We start from the raw sequence: 14151 nt of genomic DNA on the forward strand, positions 1-14151 counted from the left end.
CCCATGGACAGAGGAGCTTGGAGGTCTTCAGTCTGTGGGGTCCCAAAGAGTAGGACACCACTGAGGGACTAACACTTTCACTTTCCTTTTTTTACCCACTGAGCCACCTGGGAAGCCCAATCTTAATACATTTGATCCCTTTAGCAGCAGTTCTAAATAAAGACATTAAGAGCTGTCCACCAAGCTTAAAGTAGAAATGTCCACACCCCCATGGAACTTTAGCTGACGTATTTAGAGACCTCCCCTTTACCCTCCCTAGTCACCCAGTCATCAGTCATCTCCCACTGGTTATCTTATCCTTCGAGTCCTCTTTCACACTCCCTATCACCTTCCAGATCAACAAAACCATCCCCACCCCCCACCTGCCCTCACCGCCTGCCCCTCCACTCCCCCGCACCCATCCCTTCTCCTTCTAAAGTGCATATTCTGAAATATTCTGACTCCAGGGGCACTTAAGATAAATTCAGCACTTCTAAGATAGTTCAACCTGTCTCACTCCCCCTAAAATAGCTACCAATAGGGGCAGGAGTTAAGCACTCCATTTAGCCTTTGATTGTCTAACAGAGCAGATGGCCTTTCTTTCCCATGCCACGTATGTCTTCTCAGCTGTTCCTTATTATCTACGTCCACATCTTTGGGAGGGGTATGTAGTCCCTTAAGTGTACTATTCAGAGGCAAACCTAATTTGCAGAAATTTTTCTCCGAAATCCAGGAATAAACTCCTGGCTATTTTCAGACAAAGATAGAGGTAGGAGTCTGCAGAAGTGAGCTAGGAAGGAGCTTAAAATACTTCACATTCCAGAAACACCCTTTCTTCCCCCCAGGAGATGGCTTTATTCCCACTCCTTTCTCAGCAGAGTTTCAGACTCAAAGGAACTGAAACTTAGAGTCAGGCAAGTCAGGCAGTCTGCACTAGCTGTCTGGGCTCAGACAAATGACTTCAATATCTCTGAGCTCCAATTTGCTCACCTGTGAAATGGGGCTGATACCATCCTTTCCTCCAGGTTACTGTGAGAATTAAACTATGTAAAGCAACATTAGCATCAGCTTTAGGCCCTGTACCTAGGAGTTCTTAGGATTTTACTGAGCACTTGTGAATTTTTTCAACGTCTAGTAAAGGGAGAGAAACCCCTACAAATTTTCTTAACAAATGGCCTCAAAAGCAGAATGGGGACTTCCCTGCTGGTCCAGTGGTTAAGAGTCCATCTGCCAATGCAGGGCACATGGGTCTGATACCTAGAAGATCCCACATGCCTTGGGGCAACTAAGCCCATGTGCCACTACTAGTGAGCCCGCGCTCTGGAGCCCATGCACCGCAGCAAGAGGCCACCATAATGAGAAGCCCTCGTACTGCAACAAAGAGTAGATGCTGGTTGCGCAACTAGAGAAAGCCAGAGCACAGCTACAAAGATCCAGCACAGCGAAAAAAAAATATGTTATACTCAGTGGGAACAGAGCGACTATAACTAAAAGAGGGATATGGAATTTTAAGGAAAGTATCCCAGTAATCCAAGTCTGTTTTTATCAAACAGCTATTTATGCCCTGGCTTTGGGGACCTAGAGGTCATAGGGGTGGAGTGGGAAGTTTACCTGACAGAAGACAGGTTTTGGGATTTGGATTCTGATCTGTGACCTTGAGCAAGAAACCTGTCTGGGGGACTTCCTGGTGACCCAGTGGTTAGGACTCCATTCTACTGCAGGGGGCATGGGTTCCATCCTTGCTTAGGGAACTAAGATCCCGCAAGCCACAAGGTGTGGCCAAAAAACAAAAACAAAAAAACTCTGGGCTCTAGTACCAAGTGGCAAATTATTGCTTACTTACCAGGCTGTGATGAGAGTCACTTTGTAAATGCGAGGAATTTATAGTAGCTTTTGGACTCAGGCTTCGTGGGAATGCAGGTGGGCAATATCGACCCAGGTCTCAGCTGTAAGGCAGGATTACATGAGATACAGTGGCCTTCTCCTACCATGATGCTCATGGTTTTTCTGACCTGCACCTGTTTTCCTTTCCTAGTCCTAGAACGGGCTTCTCTGGGGCAAGATGAACCTACTCAACCCACAAACGTGGCAGAGTGGCTGGTCACGGGCCATGTGCTCCACTTCATCCCAATAAGTAGCAGGCACAGTGGCCCCAAGGAGACAGTTCTAGCAAGCAGTTAAGTGATGAAATTCCCTACTTCCTCTACACATCGCATGATAACAAAAGAAGCTGATCATTATTATGTGGTGGTGAAGACCTCTGGCTCTAGAGACAGGCAGAGCTGGTTTCAAATCCCTTGAACTCATTTACTTACTAGCTGTGTAACACTGGGCAGTTATGTTTCACTCTTAGAACCTTGGTTCCCTCTTCTGTAGTCCTGGCACATGATTGGTGTGGTCTAACATGTAGGAAGGAGCAAGGTGTTTAGATATAGGCAGTGCTCCATCAGGAATGGCTATTACTAAAGTCTCCCCTCTTGCATTTAGAGAAGTTTCTGAGAACTATGTTCCTGTATTAATCAAAGGAGAAAGAAAAAAAAATCACATTATATCACCAATTCTCATAAAATTTTTAAAAAGACATCCTGCAAGGAAGTCCCTGGTTGCCCAGTGGTTAGGACTCTGTGCTTCTATTGCAGGCGGCTTGGGTTTGATCCCTGGTCAGAGAATCAAGATCCTGCCAGGCAGTGCATGCACGCATGCTCAGTCGCTTCAATCATGTCCGACTTTTTGTGACCCTATAGACTGTAGCCCTCCAGGCTCCTCTGTCCATGCGGATTCTCCATGCAAGAATACTGGAGTGGGTTGCCATTCCCTTCTCCAGGGATCTTCCCAACCCAGGAATCGAACCCACATCTCTTCTGTCTCCTGCACTGGCAGGCAGGTTCTTTACCACTAGCACCACCTGGGAAGCCCACAAGGCGGTAGGCATGGTTAAAAAAAAGGGGGATTAAAATACCTATGGTAAGAAAAGTACCACCTGAAAAGATTTAAGGCTTTACAGTTTAAAAGCAGCTTAGAGTCTGGTGGTCCAGTGATTGAGACTCTGCACGGTCACTGCCAATGGCCCAGGTTCAATCCCTGGTAGGAGAACTAAGATCCCACAAGCCTTGCAGCTGAAAAAGAAAAAGTCTACATTTAATGCCTGCCAATCCCTGTGATAAGCTTCCCTCGTGGCTCAGTTGTAGGGAGTCTGCCTGCCAATGCAGGAGATGTGAGTTCGATCCCCTGGAGAAGGAAATGGCAACTCAATCCAGTATGCTTGCCTGGGAGATCTCATGGACAGAGGAGCCTGGCAAGCTATATAGTTCACAGGGTTGCAAAAGAGGTGGATGTGACTTAGCAACTAAATAGCAACAGTCCCTTGGGAAGTAGCATTTATCCCCATTTTACAAGTAGGGAAACTAGGGCTTTCAGGTAAAGGTAAAAGGCACAGGATGAATTAATGGTGGAACACCAGGATTTCAAGCCTTCTAAAATACAAATCCAGCACTCTGGAATTCACAAGACAATTTTGTGTTTACTGAGTACTAAACTTACGTTGTTTAGACATGTTTGAAATGGCATTTCAGGAACCCAGGGTGGAGTGACCAGGTTAGCAACATGGTTAGAGATCACTTGTGACTACCCTAAAAAACAGTGTCCCTTGGTTCTGGGGGACATGGTGGGCATAAGCTGCCCCCCACCCCCCCACCTCTGACACATTTGAGAAATCTTTTATTAGAAGATGTCCCAGAAGGCAACATTTTAAAATCAGGCAATCAGTATTCACAACTAAATACAAAATTTCAGGTAAATCTACCTTTTAAAATAAATCAGACTTTTGCAACAGAATTGCCCCAGAGTTTTTTTTTTTTTTCTTGTACAAAAACAATTAACACCACTTTGCAAAAGGCATACAAAAATACAGTATTAAAAAAAAGACTGCTCCCAGCATAATACCCAACAGCAGCTTATAAAACACAAGCTCTTCAGGTGAGACATCAATAACCTACATCCCACCTGTTCTCCAAAGACAGTTCCCGAAGTCAGTTGGCTTCCCAAAACCGTGCTCCAGAAGCAGGGGGCTTTTTGCAAGTTCCACTGGGGTTCTCTGAGGCCAGGAAGCAACCTCAGGAACAGACCATCATGCATAACAGGTTTAGAAGTAGCAGCTGGCTTCCCAGAGCCACATATAGCACTCTAGAATTCTTCCCTCCCCCATTTTCAAACCCCCATCCAGTAGGCACCTGCTGCCCTGGGCGGAGTGCTGGAAGGGCCGATCTTTCTTCCAGGCTAGACTTAGGGGCTGCTGAGGTTGCCCATGTGACACTTGTTGGGTTAGGTGACTTTCTTAGCCCAGAGGCTGTGCCTGGAATCCACCTGGAGAGGCTGAGCCCAGTTGGGTAAAATCCATCATGGTCCACTGAGCAGAGCTCCTGGAAGCTTCTTAAAAACCCACCAGGAAGCTAATCCGCCTTCTGGAGCACTGGATGAGTCCCAGCGGCTCTCCCAGTAAGAACTGCAATAAGGCCCAGATTCTGGGAATGAGATTCTGACTCATGTCAGGCTGGCAGAGGGCCCAAGGGTGGCTAGAGGGACAGGAAGCTCCTTGGAGTTGCAAGAGAAGCACAGGTTTGTATGGTTCTAGCATCACCGACTCAATGGACATGAGTTTGAGTAAACTCCAGAAGTTGGTGATGGACAGGGAGGCCTGGCGTGCTGCAGTCCATGGGGTCACAAAGAGTCAGACACGACTGAGCGACTGAACCGAACTGAGTAGAACTTCAAACTTATCATTCAGGGGTTGAGATGAGAGGGAGGTGGGAAAGAGGAAGTGGTACAGCTCTTCCCCTTCAGGTGCCTGACATCTGCTTTGAGAGGATTTCCAAGATGGAAAACACCTGGGCAGGGAACACGTTCGCATCCAGGACTCCAAACCTTCCCCCAGCCACAGGCTGGGACCCTTGCCCTGTGTCCTGGGGAAGTATTTCTGACCTGTGGGAAATAGCCTTAGAGCCCATTGCACAACAAAAGTGGAAGGAAACCAAAAAAGTTCCTGGTGAGGATGGGATGGTCTCTGCCCTCAGAGGAAAGGGTCCGGAGGGCCTTGAGACAAAGAATCTAAGAGGCCAAGCGCTTTAAAAGTTCTCAAGATCGCAGCATGGAGAGTGGGAGGAGGGGTGTCACCTAACATGGGAATACATGTTAAAGGTTTCTGACTCCTCAGCTACTGTAAAGTGTCTGACAGTGAGGTAATGGTCCCTGTTGATCAAGTCTGCGAGCTCGTCTTCACTTAAGACAGCTCGTATGTCTCTTGGAAAAAGGAGCCTGGGGAGAGCATCCAGGCCCAGCTGTCCTAGCGTCACCCCAGAGACACCAGTGGGAGCATCCTTTCTCAGTCTAAGGCTCATCCGCAGTGTGAGATTTCATGCAGGCTGGAGCCCCCTGACAACGTCCACCACCTGTTGCATAGCACCTGTCAGGCTTTTCTTCGGAGCTAGTGAGCTCAACAGACCCCAAGTCTCCTCAGTGCTGCCTGCCTGAGAAGCCAAAGGTGCCAGAGAAGCCACTGCACTCCCGCAAGTCAGGGCAGAGGGAGAACCGGGTTGCAAGGTTTCCAAGAATGCGAGCCCTTCTTGTGTGTGCAATGCATTCTGGGAATCTATTGTCCAGGCCACCCCACCTGAACCGAAATGTGCAAATTCCTAAGGGGGAGAGGGGAGGTTAAAAAATAAACTTGGGTCTCTGTGAAGACAGAGCAGTCAGACTTTGGTCAGTTAGTAGCCACTGAGGTACGCGATTCTCTTCTGCAGCTGTTGCTGCCGACACCGGAGCTGCCTTTTCTCCGTAGCCATCCTCTTCTCAGCTCCCACTAGGGCTTGCAAGTATTCCAAGGCCTTGCTCAGGATCACTACTTTGGGGGCCTTGGAGCAGGTGGCCAGGGTAGGGACCTGATCCCTCAGGGCCAAGAACCTGGAACGGAGGTCATTCCGCCTTTTGCGCTCCAGGAAGTTATGGTTCTTCCTCTTGGTTACGTCCTCAGTGTCAGAACTGACAGGTTTGGGGTTGCAGGGCTGGGAAGGCTCGCTTTCTACAGGTGGGAGACTCACAATTTCTTCATCTGCCTCATCTTCCTTTTCTTCTGGTGCTTCTCTCTCCAGACCGTCTTCACGGGGCCCTGGCTCTGGAGCCTCTCCTTGGGAGCAGCTTTCTGGAGGAAAACGGGCAGCATAGTTGTGCTGTTGTTGATGGATGGAGATGTGGAAGTGTTTCATGCAGGGGTCCAAAGGGTCTGCTCGCACCGTGATGGTGACTGGCTTCCGGACACCCAGGGACTGCCTCTTCTCCACTGTGACAACGTCAATTTCTTCACCCTCTGTCCGAGAAGAGAGATCAACAGAAGAAACACACCCCATGAGAAACACATACACAGACCCTATGCTGGAGTTTGGGAAAGGAGGTGGCATCTTCCCAATTTTGATATAAACAAATTCAAGTGGGGAGAAAGACAACTGATTCAATTGTATCAAGGCTAAGGGTGGTGTGAAGGAAAGGAAGGGAAATAAGCAAGAAGGAAAATATTCTCCAATTTCTCTTTGCACAGCAAGGCTTAGATAAGAACAAAAGGCAGACCCAAGCCAACAGCCCCCAGTCTGCACAGGCTCTCCCCTCCCCCTCTGTCGGGATGGAGAAAAAGAGCTATCGGCCTGGGACAAAGTTTTAACTATAAAGATCTTCCCCAGTCGGGCTCTTTCATATCCCATCAGAATTGTAAATGAGGGGTCTGTGGGCAGAGCTGCCCTTTGTTCCAGCCCAGCACAGCCTGCACTTGGGAATTGTTACTTTTCACAAGTTATAAATCCTATTATTCCCCCACCTCTCTATTCTGCCATCCTTTTCAGCAGAAGAGTCAGAGAAGGGAGGGCTACAACCCATCCCTCCTCACCCACAGAGGGGAGGGAAAGGGTTTCCCTTAGGAGCATTTTGCTCCTGGGTTCAATGGGTTTCTAAAGTCATCCATCATTTATAGGTCGCTTGCCCCACCCACTTCCCTGGACCAGAAGAGGATTGGATTTGTAATCGCAGGTCGGCAGAAGCCGCAGGAACTTCACAAAGGTACAAAAGACCATTTCCAAGCTACCTGTTTTAGGGGGTCAGGAGTTGGGGCGCAGGAGTTGAGCGGCAAGGGAATGTCTTGATACAGGGGCCAAAACACTAGCAACACCTGGACATGCCTCTATCATTCCCTTACTCCAAGATCTCTTAGGTTACCCCAACCAGGAGAGGGACAATTAGGGGAGAACGTTACAGCTCCGCACTGTTTTGCAGCCTCCACAGAGAAGGCCACCTTTATGCATTTCAGCCTGACAACAGAAGAGCTCAGTTCTCAGCCTCTTTCGCAAATCACGAAGCTTGAGCCCCTTTGTCAGGAAGGCTTCCATTGTGTGGACAATCGCATTATTTCTCCATTAATAAAACCTGACCATTCAGCCCTCCTGGCCCCAAGACCTGTGATTGGCTGGCTGAGCTGAGTTTGGAATGCGGTCTTACTCAGCCCCGAGCCCCTATTGGCTGAGCTTTGCCGTCAGTCACTCTCCCCACCCCCCTCATTGTTTGCAATCTGTTGCATTTTGTTCTGGGCCATGTGGCCTGTGAGTGAACCAGGAGCTTGCAAACAGGTTCAGGGTAAAGGGCAGGTTAGAAAATGATTCAGGAGGCTTCCCCACATCCCAAACCTTTAATACTTCAGAGTTAAGCCCCATAGCTGGGGAAGGTTCTGCCTAAGAAAAAAATGTGAGACACCATTCTCCTTTTCAGAGAAAATGTCTAACTCTACCTAGACAAGGACATGTCCTCAGCTGGATGATCAGGTTAAACTCCCTAACATGCAAAGGGAGAAACTGAGACCCAGATCAGCCAAGTCCACATAGCACCTGTATAACATTCTGGATCTAAAACTAAGATCTCCAGATTCCCAAAACAATGCACTTTCCACTCTACCATATCAGCTTTTGCAGAGATACATCTTTATTGGTTTCTTGATCTCAAAGTTCCCATTCCAGCCATTAAACAAACAAGGTCTTGGTGTAAAAAGCAAGCAGGTTAAAAATGACCTTAACAAAAGCAAGCAGGTTAAAAGTGAACTGGGAAAAATTTTTTTTTTACTTTTAATTGTGTTTCCTTCCTTATGTTCACCATTAAGTGTATGACAACCTCCAAACCCATTCCCCAGTTCCCTCTAAATGGTCACATAAATTATTCTTAAAAGCTACTTGAGTTTTCAGTCCTGATTTATCTGACACAAGCCTCAGTGTGCACCCTATAAAACACCCTCCCCAGTATTTCTCATGGGCACCTCGAAGAAGAGGTTAGGCTAAGAATGACATAGTCTGGTGGCACAGATGCAGCAGGCTGTGCTCAGTGAGATGTACACCTGCATTCAAGGATGGGGCAGGGGAGCCTGTGACCCCCAGCACTAACCCCAGAGCTTAGCACAAAGTAGAGGCCAGTGAACATTTGTTGAATACAAATGAAGCAGCTGAAAGCCCTCAGATGAATTGTTCCTAGAGGAACACCTTCCCACCACAGGCCAGAGCAAAATGGCAAGATGTACCACTTCTCAGATAACCAATAAGTTCCTCTAAACACCAGAGAAGTGCCTGGTTGGGATGGAGGATTGAGCAAAAGAAGCTGGCCGGATGGCAGGAAGCTGGCGTTCACTTCTGGCGATTTCCTATTTCTAAGCCTCGGTTTTTCCATCTGTTAATGGGGAGCAGTCATTCCTCCACTACTGTCTCATGGGTGATGGTGAGGATGAATACGTGGTAAGAGGTGGGGATGGAGGAGGAGCCATTATTGTCATTTTAAAATAAAGCAGGCAGGAGACCAGGTTTTTTAAAGGATGAAGGCTTTGGCTTTGCACAAAAGGCTTCTCAGCTTCTCTCCCCAAGGGAGTGAGTTTCCCAGAGAAAGAGACAGCAACAAAAAAAATTTAAGTCTGGAGTGACCCTTAAGGGACCCCTTCCAGCCTTCGGAGGGCAGAAATCCCCTATGGTCCAATCCCCGTATTGTTCTCCCTAAGCGCCAAGCCTCACCCTGTCTCCCTTGTCCCCTGGGGCTCCAATCATCATCAAAGGGACGCTGGCTCCCACGCCACTTCTTCAAACTGTTTACTAACACTCCCACGTGCCAGACAGACACCGCTGGGGGCTACACCGGCAGCTTCAGCCGAGGAATAGGGAGGTGGCGGAAGGGCTTGCGCAGACCCAGTTGCCGGACCTCAGCGGCAGAGGTTTGGCCACCCATGGGGTGCCCCCTCTTGGATGACCCGGGGCGGTCCTTACCCGAGTCGCTTGGGCTCTCGGACCCCGAGCAGGCCTGGGTCTTGGGCTCGCCCAGTGGACAGGGGGCAGCGGGCGCCGGGTTGCCGGCTTCGAGGCTGGGAGCGCAGTCCGGGGCGGCGGGCGCCTTGGGCGGGTTCCCCCGGGGTGCGCCAGCGGCGAGCCGGTCGCTCACCGCTCTCTCCAGCCGTTCCCGGGCCGAAAAGCCGCTCCACATACAGTCTCGGCGGATGATGGAAGCGTAGTTCCTGCCCCAAGCTTTCGAGTGACCCCGGGATTCTGCATCGTCCCCGGCGCCCCCTCCGGGCCACGGCTCCGGAGGACCAATTCCGGGGCCCGCGTCTCCGTCGCCGGGACCGGAGCTCCAGGGCGGCGACGTGGGGGGCGACGGCACGAGCTCGAATTTCTTCCAGATGTCCTCGCTGGGCGCCGTGGAGCGGTAGAAATCCTCTCCGCAGTCATAGTCGTAGAAATAGTGCTGGTACGAGTCGAAGTCCATGTCCGCTCCCTGCGGGAGGGAAGGGGGACGTGCTGACCCAGGTGCGGGCCCAGGGAGGGAAGCGTCCCCCGGCCCCCCAGTACAGCTGGCTGCCAGGCTCTCGTACCTCTCCAACCTCACAGCTTGGAGCCCGCGCCCTTCCCTAGCGTCCCGGGCAGCCCGGCCCCGGGTCAGCGTGCCTGGGGAAGCCGCTCACAGCGCGCGGACTAGGCTGCAGGGAGCGAGTTCAAAGCAAACTTTGCCAGCGCCGCCCGGAGCGCAGCTCCGAGGGCCCGGCCGGGTCGGGCGGGGGCGTGCTGTGCCCAGAAGGCAGCCTGCAGCCCGTCCCCCGGGACTCGCGCCCGTTCCCAGGCTGCCCGCAGCCTCACCTCGCTCCCGCCACCGGCCACCTGGAGCGGACCGGCTCCCCGCCCGCTCGGGGCAGCGAAGCAGCCCGCACACTTGCACATGCGCGCCACCGAGTGCGAGGCCCGCACACAGGCGCTAGCCCCCCAGCGCGCGCTCCCGCCCCCGCTCGCGCACGGCGGCCCGGACGCTCCCGGGAGCGGCGCGGGAGCGCGAGATGCAGGCGCATTGTTTCCAGGCTGCCTTATATCTCGTCGCGCGCCCGCGGCTCAGGGACAGGGGGCGGGCCCTACGGGACCAACCCCGCCCACGCCCCGCCTCCTGGGTCGACAGGTGGGGGCTGTGGAGTCCCAGGCCCATCAAATGAATTGCACAGTGGGGAGCGCGGAGCTGGCGGCGGGCTGATGCGGCCCGGCGGTCGCCCGGTGGGGTTGTGACTCTAGCGAGGCTCGGGAGGTCCTCTGGAGGCCGAACGAGAACGGAGCTCCTTGAAGACTCTGGGTTCAGGAAAACTGCTCCCTGCTCCGCGAGCCTACTTCCCCGAGCTCGCCCCGTTTAGTTCTGGTACATCTGGCCCGCGAGAGGTGAGGTAGTAGGGTGCAGCCGCACTTCCACCGCGCCACCTGGTGGTCCTCAGCCTTAAACCCCAGCCCTGTCCCCGGCACTGTCTTCCTCACCCTTGGGCCCCCCTTCATCAGCTTGGTGTTCCCAAACCTGGACGGACCTCAGCGAAGCAAGGTGGTGAAGATTCCGGAGCCTGAAATTTAAACTTTCTGAGCTTCAGTCTCATCTATAAAATGAAGGGATGGCAATACCTCACAGGACTGTTGTGAGGATTTAAGAAGATACAGTAGGGAAGGGAACTAAGCCAGGAGAGGCAAGCAGAACAAACTTAGCCTCTGGTGTGGGTGATAAGGAGAATTTTCCCCCAAGAATAGATCAAGGCGATTCCCCTCCCTCAAACCACACACAAAACACTCTGTATGAGCTGTTCTAATACAGGAAAGAATGGGAATTTGGAGTCTGGAAACTTCATTCAAGCCTTTGTTTTGCTACTTGCTAGCTCTACAGTCTTCGGAGAAGGCAATGGGACCCCACTCCAGTACTTTTGCCTGGAAAATCCCATGGATGGAGGAGCCTGGTAGGCTGCAGTCCATGGGGTCGCTAAGAGTTGGACACGACTGAGCGACTTCCACTTTTCCCTTTCATGCATTGGAGAAGGAAATGGCAACCCACTCCAGTGTTCTTGCCTGGAGAATCCCAGGGACGGGGGAGCCTGGTGGGCTGCCGTCTATGGGGTCGCACAGAGTTGGACACGACTGAAGCGACTTAGCAGCAGCAGCAGCTCTACAGTCAAGTCCTTTGAAGCCTCTATTTACTTATCTGTAAAATGAGAACCTCGATTGTAGCTGTATCTCTGGCCAAGATGATGGACATATAAACCTTGTATCCTCTTCTATGCAGACTTCCTTCAGTAGAAGAGGAAAAGCTAAACTATGGGGTATTCTATTCAGACCAAGGAAAGTAACCTGGGGTAGCAGCCAATACATCTAGAATGCTCTAACTGGCCTTTAAGGTCTGGTCTACAAGCAGCAGCCCGATTACCTGCTGTCTTTCTCTCCCCCCCGCTGTGGTCTAAGAACACCAAACTACTCACTGTTGAAATCCCAGCAGAGGGATGTGAGATGTGCAAGGAGTTCAGTGTGGTTGGAGCATGAGACACTAAGCATGAGTTGATATACAAGTTGACAGAAAAGGAAAGAAAGATGACAGCCTCAGTTTTGCATATGTTAGCTCGAAGTTGCATGTGGACATCTTTGAAGGCAGCAACTAGTTCTTACTAGCTTTGCAATTTAAGTACATAAAACAGCTTGTGATTGAACTTACTAAGTGACTCAGCCAACCAGATTTTATTGAGAGAGCCTGTATGTCCTGCTTTGTGCTGAATGGAAGGCACAGATCAGAGAGGTTCCAGGTTGGTTGCAGCCCTGAGGCAGAGGGGTTGGAACTGTCTTCTGCGAACTTGTTCTCTGGTCTACAGTTATCTGAAATGGTTGCTGTAATAGTCCAAGTTCTTGGTTACAAAAGACAGATACATTTAAGCAGAAAATCATTTTGCTGGGAAGATTTGGGGCATAGAATCCACGAGAGGCTGGGAATATGTGCTTGAGAAATGGATCTTCTTTCTCTATCAAGATGAGATTCATTACTCAACAGCCCCTCCCCATGGTTCATTGTAGTAGGTGATTTCTGGAGACAACCAGGATGTGTCCTCACCTCAAGAACTAGAATAAAGTAAATGAAGTTGTCTTCTGAGAGTTAGGCTGCTCCTTCACATTGCATACTTTGTTTTCCTCACCAGACTGTAGGCTCATTGAGGGCTAGGTCAGATGTCAGCCTTGTTGACTGCTGCAACTCCAGAGTTTAGAACAGAGCCTGACACATCGGAGGTGCTTCGTAAATGTGTTGCCTGTTTGGAGACAAGTCTAATGCTTTAACATAGAAATGTGCCAGTCTACCTACTGGAGACAGAATCACTGTCAGGCTCAGTCTAGACTGTAACCTGAATAAAGGTATTGATACAACTAAAGAGAAGGAGGTGGTAGTAAGAAGGAGTCTGGACAGTCAACGAAACAGAGATCAAGAAGCAATCACCGGAGTGTCATCCTAGCCCTGTCTGGGGACAAAGATGCTGGTCTAGGAACAAGGGAGATGGAAACATCATTCTTTGAAACCACCCAGTTCACCGCCCCCTCCCCACTTCACTTGCACTCTGGATCACCAAGCAACCTGCTGAAAACCACACTGTTCCCTATGTAGATCCGCCCACAGGGAGAGAATGCACTCATCAGCGAACAAGAAGATCCAGTCTGCTCCAAAGCCCTGCTTCCCCTTATAACTTAATGAATTGGCATCTGATTTGAAATATTACTCTCCTGAGCCTGGTTAATGTGTGTCTGTTCTGCAGAGATGCTGCTGCTTTTAGGGCTAACAGCTCTGGCTTCTGAGTGATATCTGGACCTAGGATGGTGATGAATTCATGAATTCAAAAACTGAAAAAATTCATTTTTTCTGCAATTTTAAATTTTATTTCCTTTTTTAGAAACAATTATGTTATTTATTTGACTGTTTCAGTTCCTGGTTTCAGCGCACAAACTCTCTTGTGGCTCATGGACTTAGTTTCTCTGAGACTCCTGAGATCTTAGTTCTCTGATCAGGAATCAAACATGCTTCCCCTATATTGCAAGGAAGATTCTTAACCACTGGACAACCAAGGAAGTTCCTCCTTTACTTTTCTGAAAACATATTTTGAATAAAAAAATACATGTAAATCATTTTTCAAAATCAACTAAATGTTCAGTTCATTTCAGTCGCTCAGTCGTGTCTGACTCTTTGTGACCCCATGAACCACAGTATGCCAGGCCTCCCTGTCCATCACCAACTCCTGGAGTTCACCCAAACCCATGTCCATTGAGTTGGTGATGCCATCCAACCATCTCATCCTCTGTCATTCCCTTCTCCTCCTGCCCTCAATCTTTCCCAGCATCAGGGTCTTTTCAAATGAGTCAGCTCTTCGCATCAGGTGGCCTAAGTATTGGAGTTTCAGCTTCAACATCAGTCCTTCCAATGAACACCCAGGACTGATCTCCTTTAGGATGGACTGGTTGGATCTCCGTGCAGTTCAAGGGACTCTCAAGAGTCTCCTCCAACACCACAGTTCAAAAGCATCAGTTCTTCGGTGTTCAGCTTTCTTTATGGTCCAACTCTCACATCCATACATGACTACTGGAAAAATCATAGCCTTAACTAGATGGACCTTTGTTTGCAAAGTAATGTCTCTGCTTTTGAATATGCTGTCCAGGTCAGTCATAACTTTCCTTCAAAGGAGCAAGTGTCTCTTAATTTCATGGTTGCAATCACCATCTGCATTGATTTTGGAGCCCCCCAAAAGTAAGTCTGTCACTGTTTCCACTGTTTCCCCATTTATTTGCCGTGAAGTGATGG

The 14151-nt window shown here is 50.0% G+C and overlaps 1 protein-coding gene across 2 annotated transcripts; it reads right to left on the reverse strand.

Annotated features, from left to right (window-relative positions):
- Positions 1 to 3528: 3528 nt before the first annotated feature.
- Positions 3529 to 10376, reverse strand: MYCL (MYCL proto-oncogene, bHLH transcription factor). 2 transcript variants are annotated; one of them, XM_070368192.1, is made up of 3 exons: positions 10170 to 10376; positions 9306 to 9810; positions 3529 to 6337 (listed from the first exon to the last, which is right to left on the reverse strand). In XM_070368192.1, the coding sequence occupies exons 1-3, from the start codon at positions 10248 to 10250 to the stop codon at positions 5739 to 5741; spliced, it is 1185 nt and encodes a 394-aa protein (XP_070224293.1). In that variant the 5' UTR covers positions 10251 to 10376; the 3' UTR covers positions 3529 to 5738. The 2 variants fall into 2 exon arrangements, with proteins under 2 accessions (XP_070224293.1, XP_070224294.1); XM_070368193.1 differs by lacking the exon at positions 10170 to 10376 and adding an exon at positions 9908 to 10159.
- Positions 10377 to 14151: the final 3775 nt, after the last annotated feature.

The sequence above is a fragment of the Bos mutus genome, chromosome 3 (genome assembly GCF_027580195.1).
Source record: "Bos mutus isolate GX-2022 chromosome 3, NWIPB_WYAK_1.1, whole genome shotgun sequence".
In the NCBI taxonomy this organism is placed as follows: domain Eukaryota; kingdom Metazoa; phylum Chordata; class Mammalia; order Artiodactyla; family Bovidae; genus Bos; species Bos mutus.